Here is a 20,198-nt window from a genome sequence, read left to right as displayed (position 1 = left end):
TGTTATTTACCCATTACTGTACTGGCTACAAAAAAGTGTTTATTTTTTTTAAAGAATTCACTTTAACTTGTAATTTCTTAACGGGTTCACCTAACCAAAATGTAAGTTGCATACTTCTCAGCTGTTCCCGAGAGCGCAGAACATCCCTGATTTTGCCTCCTAGTTTTACCCTGCCTCCCATAAAATGGTTGATTTTCTGATAAACCACCTAAGATTACACACAGTCAGTAATGCCAGACATTAGAATTGTATACATCTTATTACTCAGAAAATGCACTGTGATGCAAAATCTTTTATTCTATTAACATTTAAACGAATTACAGAAATATTTCAAATCTGTCCCTAAACTCATTAGACCCATTATACAGTACAACGCCCCTTTTGGTATGTACCTCACAAGACATCTACAACAACTGGAAAGGCTGCAGAAATACCTCACAAAGAGAATTACCGGCCTCAAACAGATGCCCTACGTAGACCGCCTCAAAAAACTCCAGTTTTACTCAGTGGCATATCGCCTACTCAGAGGTGATCTCTGCCTAATATACAAAGCTATGTCAAGCCCAGAGCTGTTGGACATGCTCCACTTAAAGAAATTCCAATCCCTCCAAGCTACATGCTCTAGGGACCTAAACCTTGTCACCACAATAAACAGAACATGCTGGTAGATTCCTGTCCCAGAGACTTCCCATACTCTGGAACAAACTACCCATCTATATCAAACAAAGCTCCTCATTAGCACTCTTCAAGAAAAATCTTGATGATTGGATGGGAAATAGGAAATTCACCCCGGGGATCTCCTCTGTGGCTCTGCTCGACAGTGACACAGGAAAATAATTTTCTTGGGTGGCAAAGGCCAGGGTACCTTTTTGACTGGGCTTGTATAGGCCCCAGGGCTGATAGCCTAGTACCTACCTATGAACCTATGATTTTGGGCCTTTGTTCACCATTATGTTTGGTTGTGTACAGAATTCTTGAGCAGTGAAGTTGAGAAGTATGTGGTACTTTATTTACTTGCACACAAGTACTTTGATTTATTCAATGTTTATTGATCAAGCCTTCATATGTGTCCATAATTTTATCAGAAATATTGACTCAGCCTTAAAATGCAGATCCATTGTGCCTAACCTACTTGTAACCATGTATTGACTTATTTTTACTGAATTAACCAACAGGACCAGCACTACAAATTCCTACAGCAATTGGTGTTTCACAAATCTTAAATTACAGCAGTTGTGACAAACTTAGCTAGTCACTTACTAAACTAAATTAACCCTAAAGGCATGTTAGCAATAATTTTTAATTCCCATAATGTTAAATTACAGCAGTTGTGACAAACTTAGCTAGTCACTTGCTAAACTAAATTAACCCTAAAGGCATGTTAGCAATAATTTTTAATTCCCATAATGTTAGAAGTGTATTTTCAGCCCTTAGAATCTGTTTTGAGGAAGCCAAATGTCCTAGAAATAACTTGAATCCTGGCTAAAACCTAAAGACATCAAACATTAAGCAAATATGCATAGCTTTTAAGCATCTCAGCATAACGATCAGAGAACCAGCTTGTGAAGGTTATCTTTATTAGGGAAAAAAAGATCACAACCTGTGATGGTCACCTTCTCTCTTAATATCTAGGAAGATAATCCAGATGGAATAGTTTGTAAATGCTGCCTCATAAACAAACTAAACTCAGGATAATAGGAGTTTTCCAGCCACCTCCAAACTCAATATACTCCGCCTAGTGCCTTATTACTTTATGCTCCATCTCCAGTTCTGTCATAAAAAACAGAGAAAAATATGATAAAGGTTACTTTATTAATTAAAAGGCAGATCACAAATGTGGTCACCACCTTCTCTCTTAATCTATATGAATACAATGCAGACTGAATATTTTGTGAATGTTGTGTCATAGACAAACTGAACTCAGGAGTATAGGCATTTTACTTAGACCACGATGAAACATTTCAACAGTACCATCTTGATTCACTACAAGATTACGCTTTCACTAGTTTGCTTTTTATGCACACCAGAACAAATCCATAAACTGGCAGGCGCACTACTCTTTATTGGGTCTGCACCAACAGACCTGAAAGATGATCCTCAGCAACTCTCATAACATTTCTGCTAGCTGATCCCTGCAGTCCTTATATACTGTCCTTACTGTAAAGATACCCAAGAGAGGTAATACGTGTACACACCAGAGGGAACCAAAACAGAAGAAATAAAAAGTATATCATTTGCATGGACTACTTACAGACTTATTGTAATAGAAAAACTACTTTCAAATTTTGTTTTTATAGTAATCCATTTTGAAGTCATCATTTCTTTTTAGTGATACAACTTGTCTAGGAGAAAGTAATTTTGTTTCTCCACTAGTGTTAAAGTACATAAGTTTTCATCTACTTATGAAATTCTGTTCTCTATTATAAATTTCTTAAAACAGATGCAGACATACCAAAACTGCCTGCAAAAGTTTTTTTATGCCAACTTGCAAAGTTTTCCAGTCCATAAAGTTTGTCATTTATATCTAGAATGCCTTCAAATAAGTTAATTCAGTGTTTTTCTAAATTATTTCCTTTATTGCCCTCTAGGATTAGAAATATCCAATGTCTTCCTTCGTTTCACTGTGTAATTTAAATTGATCTAAATAATTCTTTTCATACTTTTTACCATAGATTCAAGTTAACTATCCCTTTTATTCATTTTATTTTTCTAATGAGTCTACTATTTATTACAATGCCAAAAGTTTAGCATTTAACTGAATAAAACAGCTGTATGTTCAGTTCTAAGGTAATTTACTTCATACGTATATGTGGTTCTGGATTTGGCATGGCCATACAATTGTTTGTGGGTCTATAGGGTCTTATTTTTTGTTTATTTTATACATAATATATTAGCACATTTTTGTTTTATTTATTTTACAGTTTGGTTGGCACAGTGGATAGCATTGTCACCTCACAGCAAGAGGTTAAGTTTGATTATTAGCTAGGTTGCCTTCTATGTTGAGTCTGCATGGCCTCCCTGTGTTTGTGTGGGTTTCATCCTGTTGTTCTGCTTTCCTCTCACATTCCAAAGACGTGCAGTAGATACATTGGACACTTTAAACTGGCCATAAGTGTGAGTGTGCGTGTGAGAGTATGGTGTGGAAGAACAACTGTGGCAGAGCTAGCCAGACGGCAGTGTAAACCTTGGCTCTAGATGATTATCATTGTTGAGGTGACATCCTCACCCCATGTGAAAAAATGGGAAAAAAGTGTTGTGGATGGATGGATGGATGGATGGATGGATGGATGGATGGATGGATGGATGGATGGATGGATGGATATGACTTCTTGCTATTTAGTAAGTATCTTTTTTCTAAAAAAATGTCTTTCATTTAAATTACGTTTTTTTAGGCTGCTGACTGGTTGGTTGGCAGAGATAAAATCTACTTAGTGATCATTCAGTGTGATCTTTATTTTATCCTTTTATTTCATTAGAAGATTTCTAAATGGTCTGAGTTCTTTTACTGTTATGGTCTCTACATTTTGTCTGTTGATTGCCATAGCTGCTTGCTGTATCAAAGTTCCCAGAGTTAGAAGTTTTAAAATTATCCGGGTAATTGCCTTAGAAAACCAAGTATCTTTTTATCAATAACTAGATAGTCAGAATTTATTTATTCATTTATTTCAGTTTGATGACTGCGGAAGTCCACCGGGCCATGAAGAGACCATTTTCAGTGGAGGCCCGGGGTGAAATGATCCAGTGACAATTACAGGCATTGCAATCAATCTATACAATCATTTTTATATTCATAGAAATACAAAGTATACAGTTATACAATCATTTTTATATTCATAGAAATACAGTGTAAAATTAAAATAAATGTGATAACATAAGCTTGGTACAGACAAGTGAGAATACAGGTGGATTTTTTTTTTTTTTTTTTTTTTTTTTTAGTGAGTAAGAATACTGTTTATATAAGGGAGTAAAGTTAGGTGCAGTAGGTGACTGTCCAGTAAGGTTGTAATGGAGAGTTGTAATAGGTTAGTGAAGATATGTAAAATATGTATAGCAGAGGGCAGAGAAAAAGAATAGTTAGAGGGAGGAGAAATTATGTTGGAGAGTGGGATGGGCATATCCATTTTGACATAAGATAAGAGAACAGGAGAGATTTTAATTTGTTGAGGTCAGGAGTAGAGTGAAGGGTGGGAGGGACAGAGTTCCACAGTTTAGAAATGGAGCAGGAAAGCAGGAGGTGGCCAGAGGCCTGTGATGGCTTGTACACTTGTAGGAGGTTTTGGTTTTCTGATCTGAGTAAGTGGTTAGGGATGTAAGGGGTTAATCCGGTAGAGAGAGAGGGGCAGCTGGCAGGTTTATATATGAGTTATGGGCTTTGGTGAGTTTAAGGAAGCACAAGTAATTTGGCAGTTTGAGCCATTGAAGGGTATGGAGAGAGTTGCAGTGGTGGGAGGTTTTTTTTCAGTTGGTAGCGAATTTACTTATTTTATTGTAACATGATTCAAGTTTGAATTGTAGGCCAAGTTGGAAATTGTTTAGCAGAGGAGCTTCATACATAAGAGAGGGGAAAAGGTAGGAGGAAGCTAAGGTTTTCCTGCTGGAAGGGGAGAAGTAGCGGTTATGTCTGTATAGAAGACCTGTTTTTTTTTGATGATCGAATGGATATGGGTGTCACATTTTAGATGCTCATCAATGAAGATGCCAAGTAGTTTGGTACTGGATAAAATTTCAATGGGTATATTATCATTACTGAGTATGGAGAAAGAGTTTTTATCGATTGGGGAGTTCCTAGAGGGGGAGAAGATTATCAGTTTAGTTTTAGTAGCGTTTAGGGCAAGGTGGTAGTTTTGCATCCAGGATTCTGTTTTGGAGAAGGCTGACTGAGTTTTTTGAAGTAGTTCAGAGGAGGAGTAAGCTGAGCAGATGATTGCAGAGTCATATGCATATTGGATTATCGAGGAGTCAAGAATGGTGCAATGAAAGTTGTTGATGAATATATTGAAGAGTAGTAGCCCTAGAACTGAACCTTGTGGCACCCTGGTAGGGGTGTGCAGAAAGGGGGAGGGAGAGGATTTCCATTGAACGGCTTGTTGGTGTTCAGAGAGGCAGCTTGAGAATCAGTCAAGAATGGAGTTGGAGAGGTTGAGAGATGAGAGTTGCGTTAAGAGTAAAGGGTGGAAGATGGTGACAAAAGCTTTGGATAGGTCGAGGAACAGGGAAGATTCAAGTTTACCAGTGTCGCGTGCTTAATTTATGGTTTTGAGGAAGGATGGGAGGGCAGTCATGGTACTGTGGCCAGGGAAAAAGCCATGTTGAGTGGGGATGAGAAGGTTGTTATGAGTCAGATAAGACATAAGTTGAGTATGGATAAATTTCTCCAGGATTTTTGAAAGTGGGGAAAGGATAGCTATAGGTCTGAAATTGGAGGTATCTGTAGTTTTGCCTCCTTTGTGAAGTGGGATGATGTATGCATGGTGTCAGATGGAAGAGACATAGGCTTTGTGGATGGATCTGTTGATTGAAATGGAAATGGGAAAGGCAATACTGTCAGCAGACATGTTTAGGAAGGTTGGTGGAAGATTGTCAGGTGCATTTCGGCTATGTTTTAGTTGGAGTAGTAGCTTTTTTATAGTACTTGTAGGGAGGGTTTTAGGTTGAAGGGGAAGGGGGTATGAGAGGTTGGTGGGGTTGGAGGGGCCCAAGGAGTAGGGGTTGGGGGTGTGGGGGAAAGAGGAGGGCAATTTAAAAATGCAATCTATGAAGAAGGAGTTGAATTGAGTGACAGTGTCTAGATCAGTAAGGTTTGGTTTGGGGCATAGATTTTCTTTGTTACCTGGGTGGAGGAGAGCGTACATTATGTCCCAGAATTTCCTAGGGTTAGTTGAGTGTTTGAAATGAAGTTTGGAGTAGTACATTTTATGGTCTGTGGTTATTAGTTTTTTATAGAGTTTCAAAGTTGTTTGGATTCTAGTAAAAAGTTGGGTTGATTGGATTTTTGGTATTTCTTTGAAATTTTGTCTCTTTATAGCATGGTATGTTTGGTTTAGGATTAATTCTGTCATATGCTTTTGAATTGTTTATCCAGCTAAACATAATTTAAACTAAACATTTTCAAGGCCTTTTATAGGACTGACCTATAGCTAAGAACAGAATGGAAGCTTACAGATTCAGTTGAGACTAATGAAAGAAAAGAAGTTATAAAACTTAATGTATTACTAGTCCATGTATGGGTTCATAGATAGTTACTAGGCATGCTGTCCAGGAGACTATTGTTGAGTCTAGCCCAAATTCCAAATTATCCCAAAGCACTGTCACAGTAGGCAAGTAAAGGCTAAAGGAGTTAAATCCTGGGCCACCGGAAGTAGATCATTAGCAGCTCATAACCTTAATTATTTATGCCAACTGCCAGCACACTTTCACAAATTCATTTCATAAATGGCAGTGTCAGCAGCTTGAAAGGTAGCATGTTCATCATTCATAATGAAATACTGTAAGGGTATGGGTTCTATTCCCTTCTCTAGGTAATAACATTACTTTTCAAATTGCTGACACTGCAGTACAGCATGGGGGGGGGGGCTGCACTGCTCAGTGCGTTATCCCTTGAATGGGATGTTAAATTGAGGCCCCATCTGCTTCAGATGTTGGCAGCTCAGGTGAATGTGAAAGTTTCCATGGAACCTGTGATGCCCCTCAACTGGAACAGTAATTAAGGAGCCTCAAGCCTCACCACTGGCACCAGTGGGGGACATACACTGACAGCATAGGTACACACAGTATTTCCAGATGCAGCTTTCTGCATCTAGTGCAATTTCCCTTAGGAGCACGCAGATACCACAGTCAGTCTGAGGCTGATTTCTCCCTCTTTCTACAGATCCCAAATAAGGTATTTTCCACTGCCACCAGCCACCTCCTTGTAAGCTACTTTAAGACCCTTAACAAAGGCTGTCCAATCTTACTTTGTAATGTTACTATTAATACAAATGGTAGTTTGACCAAGAGCAAGCCTATTAGGAGTGGCCTACAGTGTCGCAAATAAATATGCAAGTGTTCACAGAACTTAAATAGCTCTACAAAGATCAGCCACAATGAAAGGTTTAAATGTATTTAATAATAAATAATAAAAGAACAAGAAAATACTCTGTATATATTTACAGTGGCATCAGAGTTCAAAATCATAGGAAATATTTAAAACAACATTGCATAACAGTCTCAAATAAATAAAGAAAAACATCTAAATTAAGCTTTGCTATCTTCATGATTCTATCTAAGAGAATTACTGTGCCTTATAAACTTACTTAAGAGCAAGACAGATGTGTGGTGAAGGGTTCCTGTTGTTGCCAGGTCCAAGACAGAATACCGAATGTTGCGTCTCTGTAAGAGACTTCTTAAGTTAATATCTCAAATATTACTTTTGGAATAGCTTGCAGAATGACATGATTTCTTGTCATCTGACTCCTAGTTCCCAGGCCTCAAAACAACCATTAATGGCAGCTGGTAGCATTTAGCATCTACCTGTAAAAATACATAGACAAGGGCTTTTCCTCAGATCTAAGGCAGATCCTGGAAGTCATAAAACAATTACCTTCCTACACATTTCAAAACTAGTTATGATATCACCTTAAACACAATTCAGAAAACTTCTCAGCACATACTTTGTGTCTCCTTGCTGGCATAAGGTAATTTAATTTCAACTATTTTTCTGAAATTTACTAGACTGAGGTTAACCTCCTGTGTCCCAATTTTCACTGTTAAAATACATACATCTAAACAGTTAGAATAGTGCATGTACATTTCTGTTCTTTTCCAGTAGGGTACACTGTGGATACATTTCAAGCACTTTGCAAAAAACTTTTTCAACACACGTCTGTACAAACAAGTCTGATATACACATAACATACAGTTCTAATACATTTGTAACACAAGCATCTTATATGAATCATATTGATATTCACAAATTACATATAATTATTCACAAAATTACAGATAGCTGGGCTGGCAGTATCTCCCTTTGTCAGAACCCTCTCCCCTCCCCCCAGAAGACTCAAGCTAGGTTTTCAAGTGACGCTTGAGAAACGTTGTTTGAGATGGATGAGCCTGTCTGGGAATACCTTACCTCAGTCCCTGTCTTGAGAGCCCATCTGCTTTGCCATTGCCAACCCCATTGCGGTGCTGCACTGTTATATCATATGCCTGCAACCCGAGGCTCCACCATAGTAATTTGGAATTTTGCTGGCTGGCTCTCTATCCCTGTCAGACTCCTGCCTTCTACTGCAAATACTTAGCACAAGGGCCTCCCTATCATGGTAGGGTTTTATCATGTTAACATGGTACAATTTGTGCCCCCTGCCTATCAGTTCTATCTACCATGTAGTTAACATCAATGACCTTCCTTACCACTTTGAAGGGACCCTCCCAATCTGCCTGCAGCTTGTTGTGGTTGACAGGAATGAGAACCATAGCCTGTTGCCCCACAGCATACTCTCTAGCTCTAGCAATCCTGTCATACCAGACCTTTTTCTACTTTTAGGCTTCTCCCAGGTTTTCCTGGGTCAAGCCCATGGGGTCCCTGAGTCTTGTCCTGAGATTTAGGACATATGCCACAACAGATTCCATGTGGGATTCACACTCATCCTCCCACTCATCATGAATCAAATCTAGAGGTCCCCTCACCCTATGTTTATATAGTAAATCAAAGGGTGAAAAACGTTTGGATTCCTGGGGCACCTCCCTGTAAGCAAGCAACAGATGAGGCAAATATTTGTCCCACTCCCTCTTAAAAGGGTCTTAAAATGCCTGTAGCATGGTCTTTAGTGTAGAGTTTAACATCTCCACCAAACCATTAATCTGGGGATGGTAGGGGGTGGTCTTTAGGTGCTTCACCCTACATTGCTTCCACAGACAACCCAGTAGGTCTAACATGAAATTGGCACCTCTGTCAATCAGTATTTCTTTTGGGAAAACTACCCTGCTGAAAATCTCTAACAAAGCATTTGCCACCTTTTCTGCCTCTGAGGAGGACAGAGCCACCAAATCAGGGTATCTGGTAGCATAATCTACTACCACTAGGATATATTTCTTCCCTGTGGAACTTGGGATACTCAGAGGTCACACAATGCCATATCTACCTTCTGAAACAGCTCCCCAATCCAAGGCAAGGCATCAAGGAGCTTTGACATTGTTTGCTGCTTGCCTACCTTTTGGCACTGCTCACAGGCCATGCAGTACCCTGTTATATCCCTGGAAATCCCAGGCCAATAAAAGTTCTGCATAATATGTCTCTTTGTATGCTTTGTGCCCATATGACCTGCAAAAGGAATGTCATGGGCTATGGCTAGAAGTGCCAGATGGTAGGTTCTGGACACTACAAACTGCTGTATTCTCTCACCCTCTAGCCCCTCCCTCAGGGGTCCACTCTCTGTACAGTAACCCTTTGTCCCAGTATACAGATTCCCCTTTTCCTTGAGAATCAGGCACCTCTCTGGCTACCTCCCTCAAGCCTTGTAATGTAGTGTCTCAGAGCTGAACCTGTCTCAACTATCTCTTTGTAACCCTTCCCAGCTCCCCTTTCACAGGAAGTCTGGTATGCCCTGACAACAGTGCCTCACTTTCAGCCTGAGTACTACTACTCACCTCTGCCCTCGCAGTCACTCTGTCCAAGGGAACACCAGTACCCAGAAGCAGCTGTGGCTCACCTTCAGTCTCACTACTACAGACTAGCTCCCTCCCTGAAGTAACCACCTCGCCAGTCCTGGCTTCAAGTGTGCAGTCTGTCTCGGTCTAAGGCTACTAGTCCCACATGCTTGTCTCCAGGTCTGACTGTGTGTAACTGCATGCACACAAGGTACTGCATTATCAAAATCGTTCCCTAGCAGGACATCTGCAGGGATATTCCTAAACACACCTACTTGCTTGCTTCCTTTTCCACCCTCCCAGTCAAGGTGAATCATAGCCAAAGGTATTTGGAATGGAGCCCCTCCTAAATCTCTGACTGGAATAGACTGCCCAAGCAAGTAATGCTCCTCTTTAACCATTGCAGGTTTTACAATAGTTAGGTCAGAGGCTTTGTCTCTCTTAGTAGTGGCCTGTTTTCTATCTATTAAGATAGGATATAACTTCTTGTGGTAGTTTAGTACCCTTGTTGTCTCCAGACAACTTACTGCTGGCATTCTGTCATTCCTACTTACTGGGTCTCCCACCTTTTGTTCCCCACCTTACCTCTGTGGACAGCTACATGCTAAATGGCCCCATTGGTTACATTTAAAACATTTAACCCTTGATCCTGGCTATGTACCTGAACCAGTGGTTTCCCTGGCTACTGGCGGACTCTGTTGTGGAAGTTCAGCTGCTCACCATGGGTTCCTTAGACTCTTTGCAGCACTAGGTATCCCTTTCCTGCATAGTGATGCCCTGCTTGCTAGGTATAGGTCTCCCTTTCTCCCCAACTCATCTGCGGTATTACATTCCCTATCTGCTAACCAGATTCTCAAGTCCTCAGACAAAGTGCTAGGGGCCTGTTCCCTCAACAAAAGGCCTTCCAGCCATTCAAAAATGGTGATCTGACATGCACTCACCCACCTATGAAAATAAGTGCTTAACTCAGCAATATATTCATGTGCACTTTCAGCTGCCTTCTATCTATGCTCACAAAACTTTTTCGTATAAGCTTCAGGTGTTAACTTAAAAAATTCTAATAAACAATTTTTAATAGTATTATAATTTAAGCAATCAGTATCAGACAATTTAGAAATAGCAGTTACAGCTTTACAATGGAGTAAGAGGGTCAGGAATTGTACCCAGAGCCCTTGGTCAACATTATACTGTTTCCATACCATACCATACCCTTTCAAACATATGAATAAAACTATCAGTATTATCACCCTTTGTAAATTGTGGAAGCAATTTACTGACCTTTATTGCTTCTGAAGTTCAGTTATTCCCTTCCCTATTACCTCCATGACCCTGGCAAAGAGTCAGCATCTCCTTTTCATATTGCCTCTGCCTCTCATTTTACTCAGCTTCCAGATGTCTCAGTCTCTCTGCTGCTTCCTGTCCCAAAGACTTCCCATACTCTGGAACAAACTACCTATCTATATCAAACAAAGCTCCTCATTAGCACTCTTCAAGAAAAATCTTGATGATTGTATGGGAAATAGGAAATTCACCCTGGGGATCACCTCTGTGGCTCTCGACAGGGGCACAGGAAAATTATTTTCTTGGGTGACAAAAGCCAGGGTACCTTTTTGGCTAGGCTTATATAGGCCCTAGGGCCAATAGCCTAGTATCTACCTATGAACCTATGAACTGTTTGGCCCTCATTTCTAGTCTATTTAACTCCAGATCGATTTTTAAGTCCTCTGTGGAAGGATTGAACTGTCCATTTTCTGAGAGCTGTACATCCCCAGGGCCAGTTATGTTGTTGTCCTGGTTGCTGTCTGTGATGCAGCTGTGACTAAGGCTGCAATCATTTCTGCTTTAGTCAGGTTGGCATACAACAATTCTTTGTCTTGGCACATGTCAGCCAACTGGCTCCTTGTCAGGTTGCCATACTCCTCTGCTGACACCATTGCCTGCTCTCCCTAAATAGGCTAACAAAAAATAAATATAGCTATTGTAATATGAAACTCTAAATGTTCACTGTGTGGCTGCTTGAGAGTGCAAACACCTTTTTTAGTGACCTCTGTTTACAAGCTACAGGAATTCAACATCCACACCACTGAATCCCAATGTGGGGATATCCTGCCACTGCCAGCCAATAAATGTGATGACCCTCCAATGGAACAGTAATCAAGAAGCTTCAATCCTCACCACTGGTACCAGTGGGGGCCATACACTGAGAGGATGACAAGTACACACATAGTATTTCCAGATGCAGCTTTCTGCATCTAGTGCAATTTCACTTAAGAGCACAGAGAGATCACAATCAGTCCGGGAGTGGCTTGTTCCTCTTTATCCAGATCCCCAATAAGACTCTCCACTGGCACGGCTATAGAGTTGAGATCTCAGCTGAGTGGCCAAGCCAAGACCTCTAGCACCCTTTCTGTCCAACTAGTGCTTCCTGTCCCTGCCTAAGTAGCTGATACACACACACACACACACACACACACACACACACACACACACACACACACACACACACACTGTCTTTAAGGTCTGCTTTTTACACACACACACACACACACACACACACATACACACACATACACACACACACACCTGGGAAAGGCTGTCACAAGTTTACTAGCCTTGCATCATTCTGCCCAGACTATAAGGTAGTTGTCACTACCACCAGTCACCTACTTGTCAGCTACTTTAACTTCCATAACAAAGGGTGTCCAATCTTACCGTGTAATGTTACTATTAATACAAATGGTAGTTTGACCAAGAGCAAGGCTATTAGAAGTGGCCCACAGAGTCACCAAATAAATATGCAAGCACTCTCAGAAGTTAATTATCTCTACAAATATCAGTCACAATGAAAGGTTTAAATATATTTAATAATAAATAATAAAAGAACAAAAAAATACTCCGTATATATTTACAGTGACATCAGAGTTCAAAATCACAGAAAATATTTAAAACAACATTGCAGGACAGTCTCAAATAAATAAAGAAACATCTAAATTAAGCTTTGCTATATTCCTGATGGCATCTAAGAGAATTACTGTACCCTAGAAACTTACTTAACTCATTTATCCAGTGAAACTCAGGAACTTTGCACTGTAACTTCCAATGGGCAGAGCATAAGCCTTTTGATAGAATCAAATAATGTCCTCACATTTCAAACAAATGTTTACATCTCTGGAACCATGGAGGTTATGAAAAAAGTTCTCCCATTCGATTCTCAGCTGGAGTGCCTTCTGTGTGGAGTCTGCATGCCCTCCCCGCATTCGAGTGGCATTTGAAAGACATGCGTGAATGGGTGTGCCTTTGTTGAAGGTTGAGCATCGGGCTGGCACCTCAGCACTGTAAAAATCTACTGCCAATCATTAGCGGACCGGAGTTCTGCTGTGGCGACCCCTAACCGGGAAAAGCAGAAAGAAGAAGAAGATAAATGGCAACCCCTTCAGCACAAACTCTTTTTATAGTTGTAGTATTCTTTAGGTTCTAGGTATTAAATGGAATTTTATAAGTTACAGTAAACACAGTAACTATTACATTTGCAATATTTTGTAAACAACTTACAATATCTCAGCAACATCTCAATTTACACAAAAACTGTTTGCAGCATTTTATTCATCTAGCAGAGAACTTTCATATGAAACTAAGGAGTTCTAGTCTGTGCTACTTGCTTGTTGAAATATTTAGAAAAATGAAAAAAATATATCTATATAATATCTCTTTAACTGCACTAGACAGAAGTCAAATATTAATGCAGCTAAGTTTGCCATTGTGTAAGCTTTAAGATGAAATCTTTTAAAATGTTGTAATGGTTTTGGAATTATAGATGTAAATATGAACAAGCAATATTTGACACCTAGAGGTGTCAGAAGGAGTTAACTGCAGATGCACCTGTAGGCATTACTCGGATGTAATGAGTTAAGAGCAAGGCAGAAGTGTGGTGACTGGTTCCTGTTGCTTCCAGGTCCAAGAGAGACTACAGAATGCTTTGCCTCTCTAACAGACTTCTTAAATTACTATCTCAAATATTATTGCTGGGATAGCTTGCAGAATAACATCATTTCTTGTCATCTGACTCCTAGTTCCCAGGCCCCAAAGCAGCCATTGAGGGCAACTGGTAGCACTTAGCATCTACCTGTAAAAATATATAGACAAGGGCTTTTCCTCAGATCTAAGGCAGAGCCTGGAAGTCATAAAACAATTACCTTCCTACACATTTCAAAAATAGTAATTATTTCACATTAAAGACAATGCAGAAAACTTCTCAGCACAGACATTGTGTTTCCTTGCTGCCGTAAAGTAATTAAATTTTCTGAAATGTACTAGACTGAGGCTAACCTCCTGTATCCCAATTTCCACTGTTAAAATACATACGTCTAAACAGTTACAATAGTGCATGTACATTTCTGTTCTTTTCCAGTAGGGTACACTGTAGATACATTTCAAGCACTTTGCAAAAACCTTTTTCAACACATGTCTATACAAACAAGTCTGATATACACATACCATACAGTTCTAATACATTTGTAACACAAACATCTTATATGAATCATGTTGATATTCACAAATGACATATAATTATTTACAAAATTCCAGATAGCTGGGCTGGCAGTATCTCCCTTTGTCACAGTACCTACCAAAAAGAAGAGGGAAGTTCCATGATGCCCTGGACAAATTTTTTCTAGTAGTATAAATACCACCTCAGATCACCTTTGAAAAATAGGAGATTAGCCTAGTGGGACTAAACCAGTTAACAGGGGATAAATAAATGTTTTACTATATTCTGTCTGAATTCATAGCACTGTGTATAACAGTATGTCATTGAGTATAGAGTAAATACTGCATATCATAAATCATGAAATTCAATACTTTTAAAGAACTCTTTATTCCTGTATCCTGGCTATAAGAAAACAGTGCATCATGTAACTTATTTCTTTGGTATATTTTGTACCATACACACTTATTATCATTACAACAGAAAGCAAAACAAAATGACTTACTTCATTTGCCACCATTCTTTCATCCAATGTTTTTTTGTAATGTCCCCGCTGAACACTTTCCATCGCCATTGCTCCAGAATGTAAGTGAATGGCAATGTGGCGACAATTGTTAGAGCTTGCTTCAGCAGAAAATTAATGTCTGTCTCTGTTATAACACAATGAATGAATGAATAGTAAGTGTCAGTGTTTTGCAGCAATATGAAAACAGTATCCAGTTGTTCAGTGTTGTTTCTCACTTCTTCATTACCCAAGAATATCATATATACCTGTATTAGTCTTTCATCTCCTTAGATTTGTGTGTGAAATTACTTTAGCCATAGCAGAGATACCAATATTTTTATTTCAGATGGGGCAGTATGCTAAATCAGAACTATGAATAATTAGTTCTACATTGACAAGCCTGGCAGCTAATGTAGAACATTAATATCATTTGCTTTAATGAACTGCTTTCTGTGGTCCAGGGGGTTGAATCCCTCCACCTCTATTTGCCTAGTGTGTGTGACCTTAAGCAAGTCACTTAAGCAGACAGTCGTCAAGAGAAATTGGGATAGTTATCAATGGTCTCTCAAACAACATGCCTAGTAACTGGAACTACTGAAATGTCAAGAGTCGAAATGATGAGTGCCAACAAGCCGGAAAAAAAAAACACCAAAAACACAGGAGAAGAATGAATGCCAAAAATTGCTCCTCTCCTTTAAACTTATTTTTGCCCCCCAGCACCCCCATGTAGTTCAAAAGTCCCACTCCACCACCCCACCAAAATTATATATACCAAGTCCAAGCTCACCATACCTCAGAGAAAAGTCCGTTCTTTCAGCCATTTAATGTCCATATATCATGACTTGCTTTAGCAGGTCCCAACATTTCAAATGGTTACCCTAGTAACTACTTAATGTATAGGAAATGGAAGAAATGGATTGCAATGTTCATTTGGATGATTCATGACATATAATTTCACATCATAATTAGACATTTTTTATGTAAGGAGTCCTATCAGAGAAGGTGAGTGATTCGCCAGTAATATACAGAGAGAAAATGCACTCAGATGAGGCAAAGATAGGCAAAAGTACACAATGACATATTACAGAGGTCAGGACTAACTCACAGAACCTGGAGCCGTGAGGAAGAGATCACACCATTAAGCCAGTATGCAGGCTAGAATAAGGATCTTCAAGGACTGAGAGTCATTGGAACTCATAATTTTCCGGGATCCAGACTACAAATATAATAATTAATTTCTGATTCTATTATTGATTATGTTTTTCTACAGTCTTAGAACATTGTGAATCCTTCATTTTGTACAAGCTGAGAATTGCTTCAATGCCTCATTTTTCATTCCTCACGATAAATCATATTTTGGATATTCGTGTTCCCATATGACTATTTCAATATTTTCTTTCATTGAGCTAGGCTGATTATAATTGAGAAAAATTGTTTTACCATGGCTTACTGATGTTTTCCACCTCATGCTCTTCCTTTAGAAGAGCACTCCATGAATGTTTGCCTTGAATATGCTTGTTTTTTTACTTCCAAAAAGTGTTTGCATTACAATGAAATAAAAAGTTAGAGGTCAGCAAAATGTTCTGTGCTTATGCAGTAATAGCATCTTACTGTAGAGCAACAAAAAAAAAAGAAAGACTGAGGCCACCATTAAACATGCTACAAGGGCTAATGTGAATAATGAAAATAATTTTTTTTTGTCGTTGTTCAACCCCTACCCTTTAAAAATAAAAGTGTTTTACCATCCTCTGCAGTTTGCAGTCAGTTCAGAAGATTGGGGTGATCTGTAACGAGCTTATCCAACTCTGCATTATCCAACTCTGCATAATTATAAGTGACTTTATTATTCATAATGATAGTTGACGCCTGCTACGAGGATGGACACATACACACAGACATAGGAAATCAATCTTAAACATCCTAACCCACTTGAACTTTATACCACTTTAAATGTGTAACCCTGAGCACCATCCATAAAGATGACAACTATTCTGTTGGTCTTTCAATACCAGTAGAGATGAAACAGAAAATGTTCATTGTATCTCTGTGCATTTCCTACTGTGTAACTCACAAAAATCAGGGGAAAAAAACTATATCCTTGAGCATGCATAGTTGAAATGTATACCTTGCAGAGTTAGGTAACTATGAACCCATTTGAATGGAGTGCATCTAAATCTGTACCACAGACAGCCCCACTTCAGCCATAGCTGCTTTGTTAGTAATGATAACCCTCTCATGGTCTGTGTAATTTATAAAAGAAGTATCTTCCTTAGTGGACTTTTTATGCAAACTTCTTAAATCCCCAGCTATTATGGTACTGTTATTTGCTATCAGATTTGTTCTTGCTCCTACATTTTCATATAATTTCCTAGGTAAGAAGCTTTAGATAACTGTTGCAGTTTAACTTATTTGTTAACATTTCAGGACTGAAAGTCAATTTAGAAAAGTAGAACTCTTACCACTAAATACAGCAGAGATGTAGTTGTAAAATTAGTACATTTCATTGCTTTTTGCTTGGAACAAGAAATCTTCCAAGTCCTTTTAAATTCTAACTTACTTCTCCCTGTATACAAAACACCTCCCCATATGTATCTAAAAGCTCCCTGGTGAAATATTGGCTCTCAAAATGTGGAGTTCTGACATGCCAAGGCAAAAAAGACTGGAAATGAAGGAGAAAAGCAAGTATTGAGCATCATTCTTTTCATATAAACTTCTTTTTGAAGGGGTACAAGTACCCCAGATTCCACAATTTTACATATACCATCTCCAAGATTACCTCAGAAAAAAGAGAATATTCCAAGAAATAAAACTACTAAAACTGCAAGCAAGGTACTAATACACCAGGATAGAAAACAATATTTAAATACAAATTTGTTGGTTCTGAATATTCCAAAAAATGTCAATCTGAGACTTATTATATTTAAGTTAGCCTTTTGGTCATTTAGTCTCCACATTACAGGACTTGCCAGTGGAGGTCAAAACCATTCAAGTTTTTACAGTATCTAAGCAAGCAGCATATAGTTGCTGGGGGACAAAGTGTATGCCACCGTTCATAGCTAGTGTAAATATCATTTAACTTTACAGGGATGAATTAATACTTTAGTTATGATGTTTCCACTTAACAACACGCTCAGTTACTACGTTTAGACACACATATATCCTAAATGGCTTTATCTCGATGCAAAATTTTTAGAAGATAGCATCTCCAATCACCTGAAAAAGTGACAAAAGTAAAAAAACAAGTATTACATACTCCTGCATGTGATTGTGGCAATGTATTTTACTTTCTGAAACTGTTTTCTAACTAAAAGCTCCAATCAATGGCTTAGATTATTTATGTAACCTAACATCTATCTCTCATCTTATCTGCATAAATGTCATATGACTGTTGTGTCCCACAAAGCAACTGTTTCCATGAAAAAAAAGCTGATGTTTGAAATAATTTAAGGACACATAACCCCTTCCTGAATTACTCCAAGACTTCAAATTGGATATCAAAAAAACTTCTGGACAGAATAAGTACACAGGGGAATATTTCTTATTTCAGATATTCTTTAACCAGATTTAATGCTTTCAAATAAGGCATGTGGTGCTGTCTCCCTCTATCAAATATATGATGGCATCATTCTCTTTCTGAACAGAAAACATTCTGTCTTTAACTAGGTCCAAGCAACTATTAATTTAGAATGTAAAGTATTTACACTGGTATAAAATTATAGCCCCATCCATAATTGCCAAGATATAATGGTCAGGATTCATTAAGATACCATGACATGTACACCTCCCGGTACACAGAGCTGTACCTTTTCCTAATTCAGCAACAATCCTAACATGGTGCTGTGCAGTCATCTACCATGGTAATGTACAACACCACATAGGGCTGGCATCATGGCCATGCTAAATACTAATGATGCATTCTGGGAGAGAGGTACATGGATGTGTTCTCTCCCCAGAATCACCCCCAGGAAGGCATCGATATGTAGATTAACATATTCGTCCCCACCACACTTCAGCATTGAACATGGTCAAAGGCCATGTGCAACACTTGCCATTACCATGGTACTGGAATTAGTGGGTGAAGGTATTCACTAGACACCAATGATTACTCTTAAATGCAAGTGCCATAAGGGCAACACTGGCAGTACGAGCATGTGGTGGCAGGGATCTCACTAGACACCAGCGATTATTTATTTATTTATTTATTTATTTATTGACATTTGTTAACCGGGTTTGTCCAACTGGGCTTGTGGCCCATTTTCAGTGGAGACCTGAGGAGAAAAGCTGCAGTAATACATTTTTAAACAAGTACAATTTTAAACAATATTGATATAATAGCAGTTATAGCAAAACGATTCACATATGTTGGGATACAAGCATAAAGTTAAAGTTGCATTAAAAAGAAGCTAAGTAACAATTTTACATTGATATAGTTCAATAGGTCAACAATTAACATTTTTTGTTTGTATAAAATTGTGCAAATGCATAGTAGACACATTGGAGAGAGAGGTGTAATGAGGTACTAAGTATGGTCCTTTTGAGGGTACATAAAGGGAAGGAAGACTAGGTAGGGTTATGGCAAGGGTAGGTTCTGGAATTGAGAAAATAAGCTTTTAGTTTATTTTTAAAGTGTGAGGTGTGGGAGACTGAACGTAAGTCAAGGGGAAGTTTGTTCCAAGCATGGGCAAGGGAGTGTTCGTAGAGTAGTTTGCCTACTGACCATTTTGGGTGGTAGATATCAAGTAATTGTTGGTTAGAAGTACGGAGGGTCCAGGATGGGATGTAGATGGAGACTAAGGAAGATAGAAATGGACAGAAGGAGGGTTTAAATTACTGTTAAATGGAAGTACCATAATTTTACCAAGAGCAATGTGGGAATGGGGGGAGGGGGGATTCACTAGATACCAGTGCAAACATGTCATAATGGCACTTCAACTATTATAGTGGCTGGGAAACATGGGAGGGCAGACAGGTATGGGGACAGTGCGGTGCATGCGCAAGTGCGTGTTTGTGTGTGTGTGTGTGTGTGTGTGTGTGTGTGTGTGTGTGTGTGTGTGTGTGTGTGTGTGTGTGTGTGTGTGTGTGTGAGTGTGTGTCTTGTGTGGGAGAGTGATTTGGGGAGAATGGCACTGCCTGCATGAGCAGTAGTACTACCAGAACATCCAGAGCTGATCAGCAATGATCTGTGTATCATGATACTCAATGTGATTCAGAGACATGCAAATTAGCTAACAATGAGGTCTTTCCTCATTGTGGCTACATGTCTCTGAATTGCAAATTGGCACATTGTAGGAGTGGAACTTTTATAGTGACCCTTTAATTAATCTCCAAAAATATCTTATAGCCAAAAACAAGGAAAATATAATAAAATGCATGATCCAAGTATAGTTAGTCATGCCACATTGCTAAAGGTGGCACCTATTAATTTTAATGGCTAATAGAGCCCTATGCATAGTGTTAAGCTAGGATACAAACTATCATATGGCATTAAGTGATACAGCTTCTCAAAGACGGACTCTTCCCATAATGTTTTGTTACTGCTCACTGGTGGTGTTGATGGGGCTGGGGGTGTTGAGGCACAGTTGT

General features: G+C 39.0%; 1 protein-coding gene across 1 annotated transcript in view; it reads right to left on the bottom strand.

Annotated features, from left to right (window-relative positions):
• LOC122803178 (angiotensin-converting enzyme 2-like) overlaps positions 1-20,198 on the bottom strand; it is a 476,585-nt gene that overhangs the window by 214,444 nt on the left and 241,943 nt on the right. Inside the window, exon 10 of the mRNA XM_044072792.1 lies at positions 14,616-14,760. Within this exon, the coding sequence (XP_043928727.1) occupies positions 14,616-14,760 (145 nt within the window). The remainder of the gene's footprint in view (positions 1-14,615; positions 14,761-20,198) is intronic.

The sequence above is a fragment of the Protopterus annectens genome, chromosome 5.part1 (genome assembly GCF_019279795.1).
Source record: "Protopterus annectens isolate FY-2018-M chromosome 5.part1, PAN1.0, whole genome shotgun sequence".
Lineage (NCBI taxonomy): Eukaryota > Metazoa > Chordata > Ceratodontiformes > Protopteridae > Protopterus > Protopterus annectens.
The sequence above is the reverse complement of the archived record's forward strand: the minus strand, read 5'-3'. Positions and strand labels throughout refer to the sequence as shown.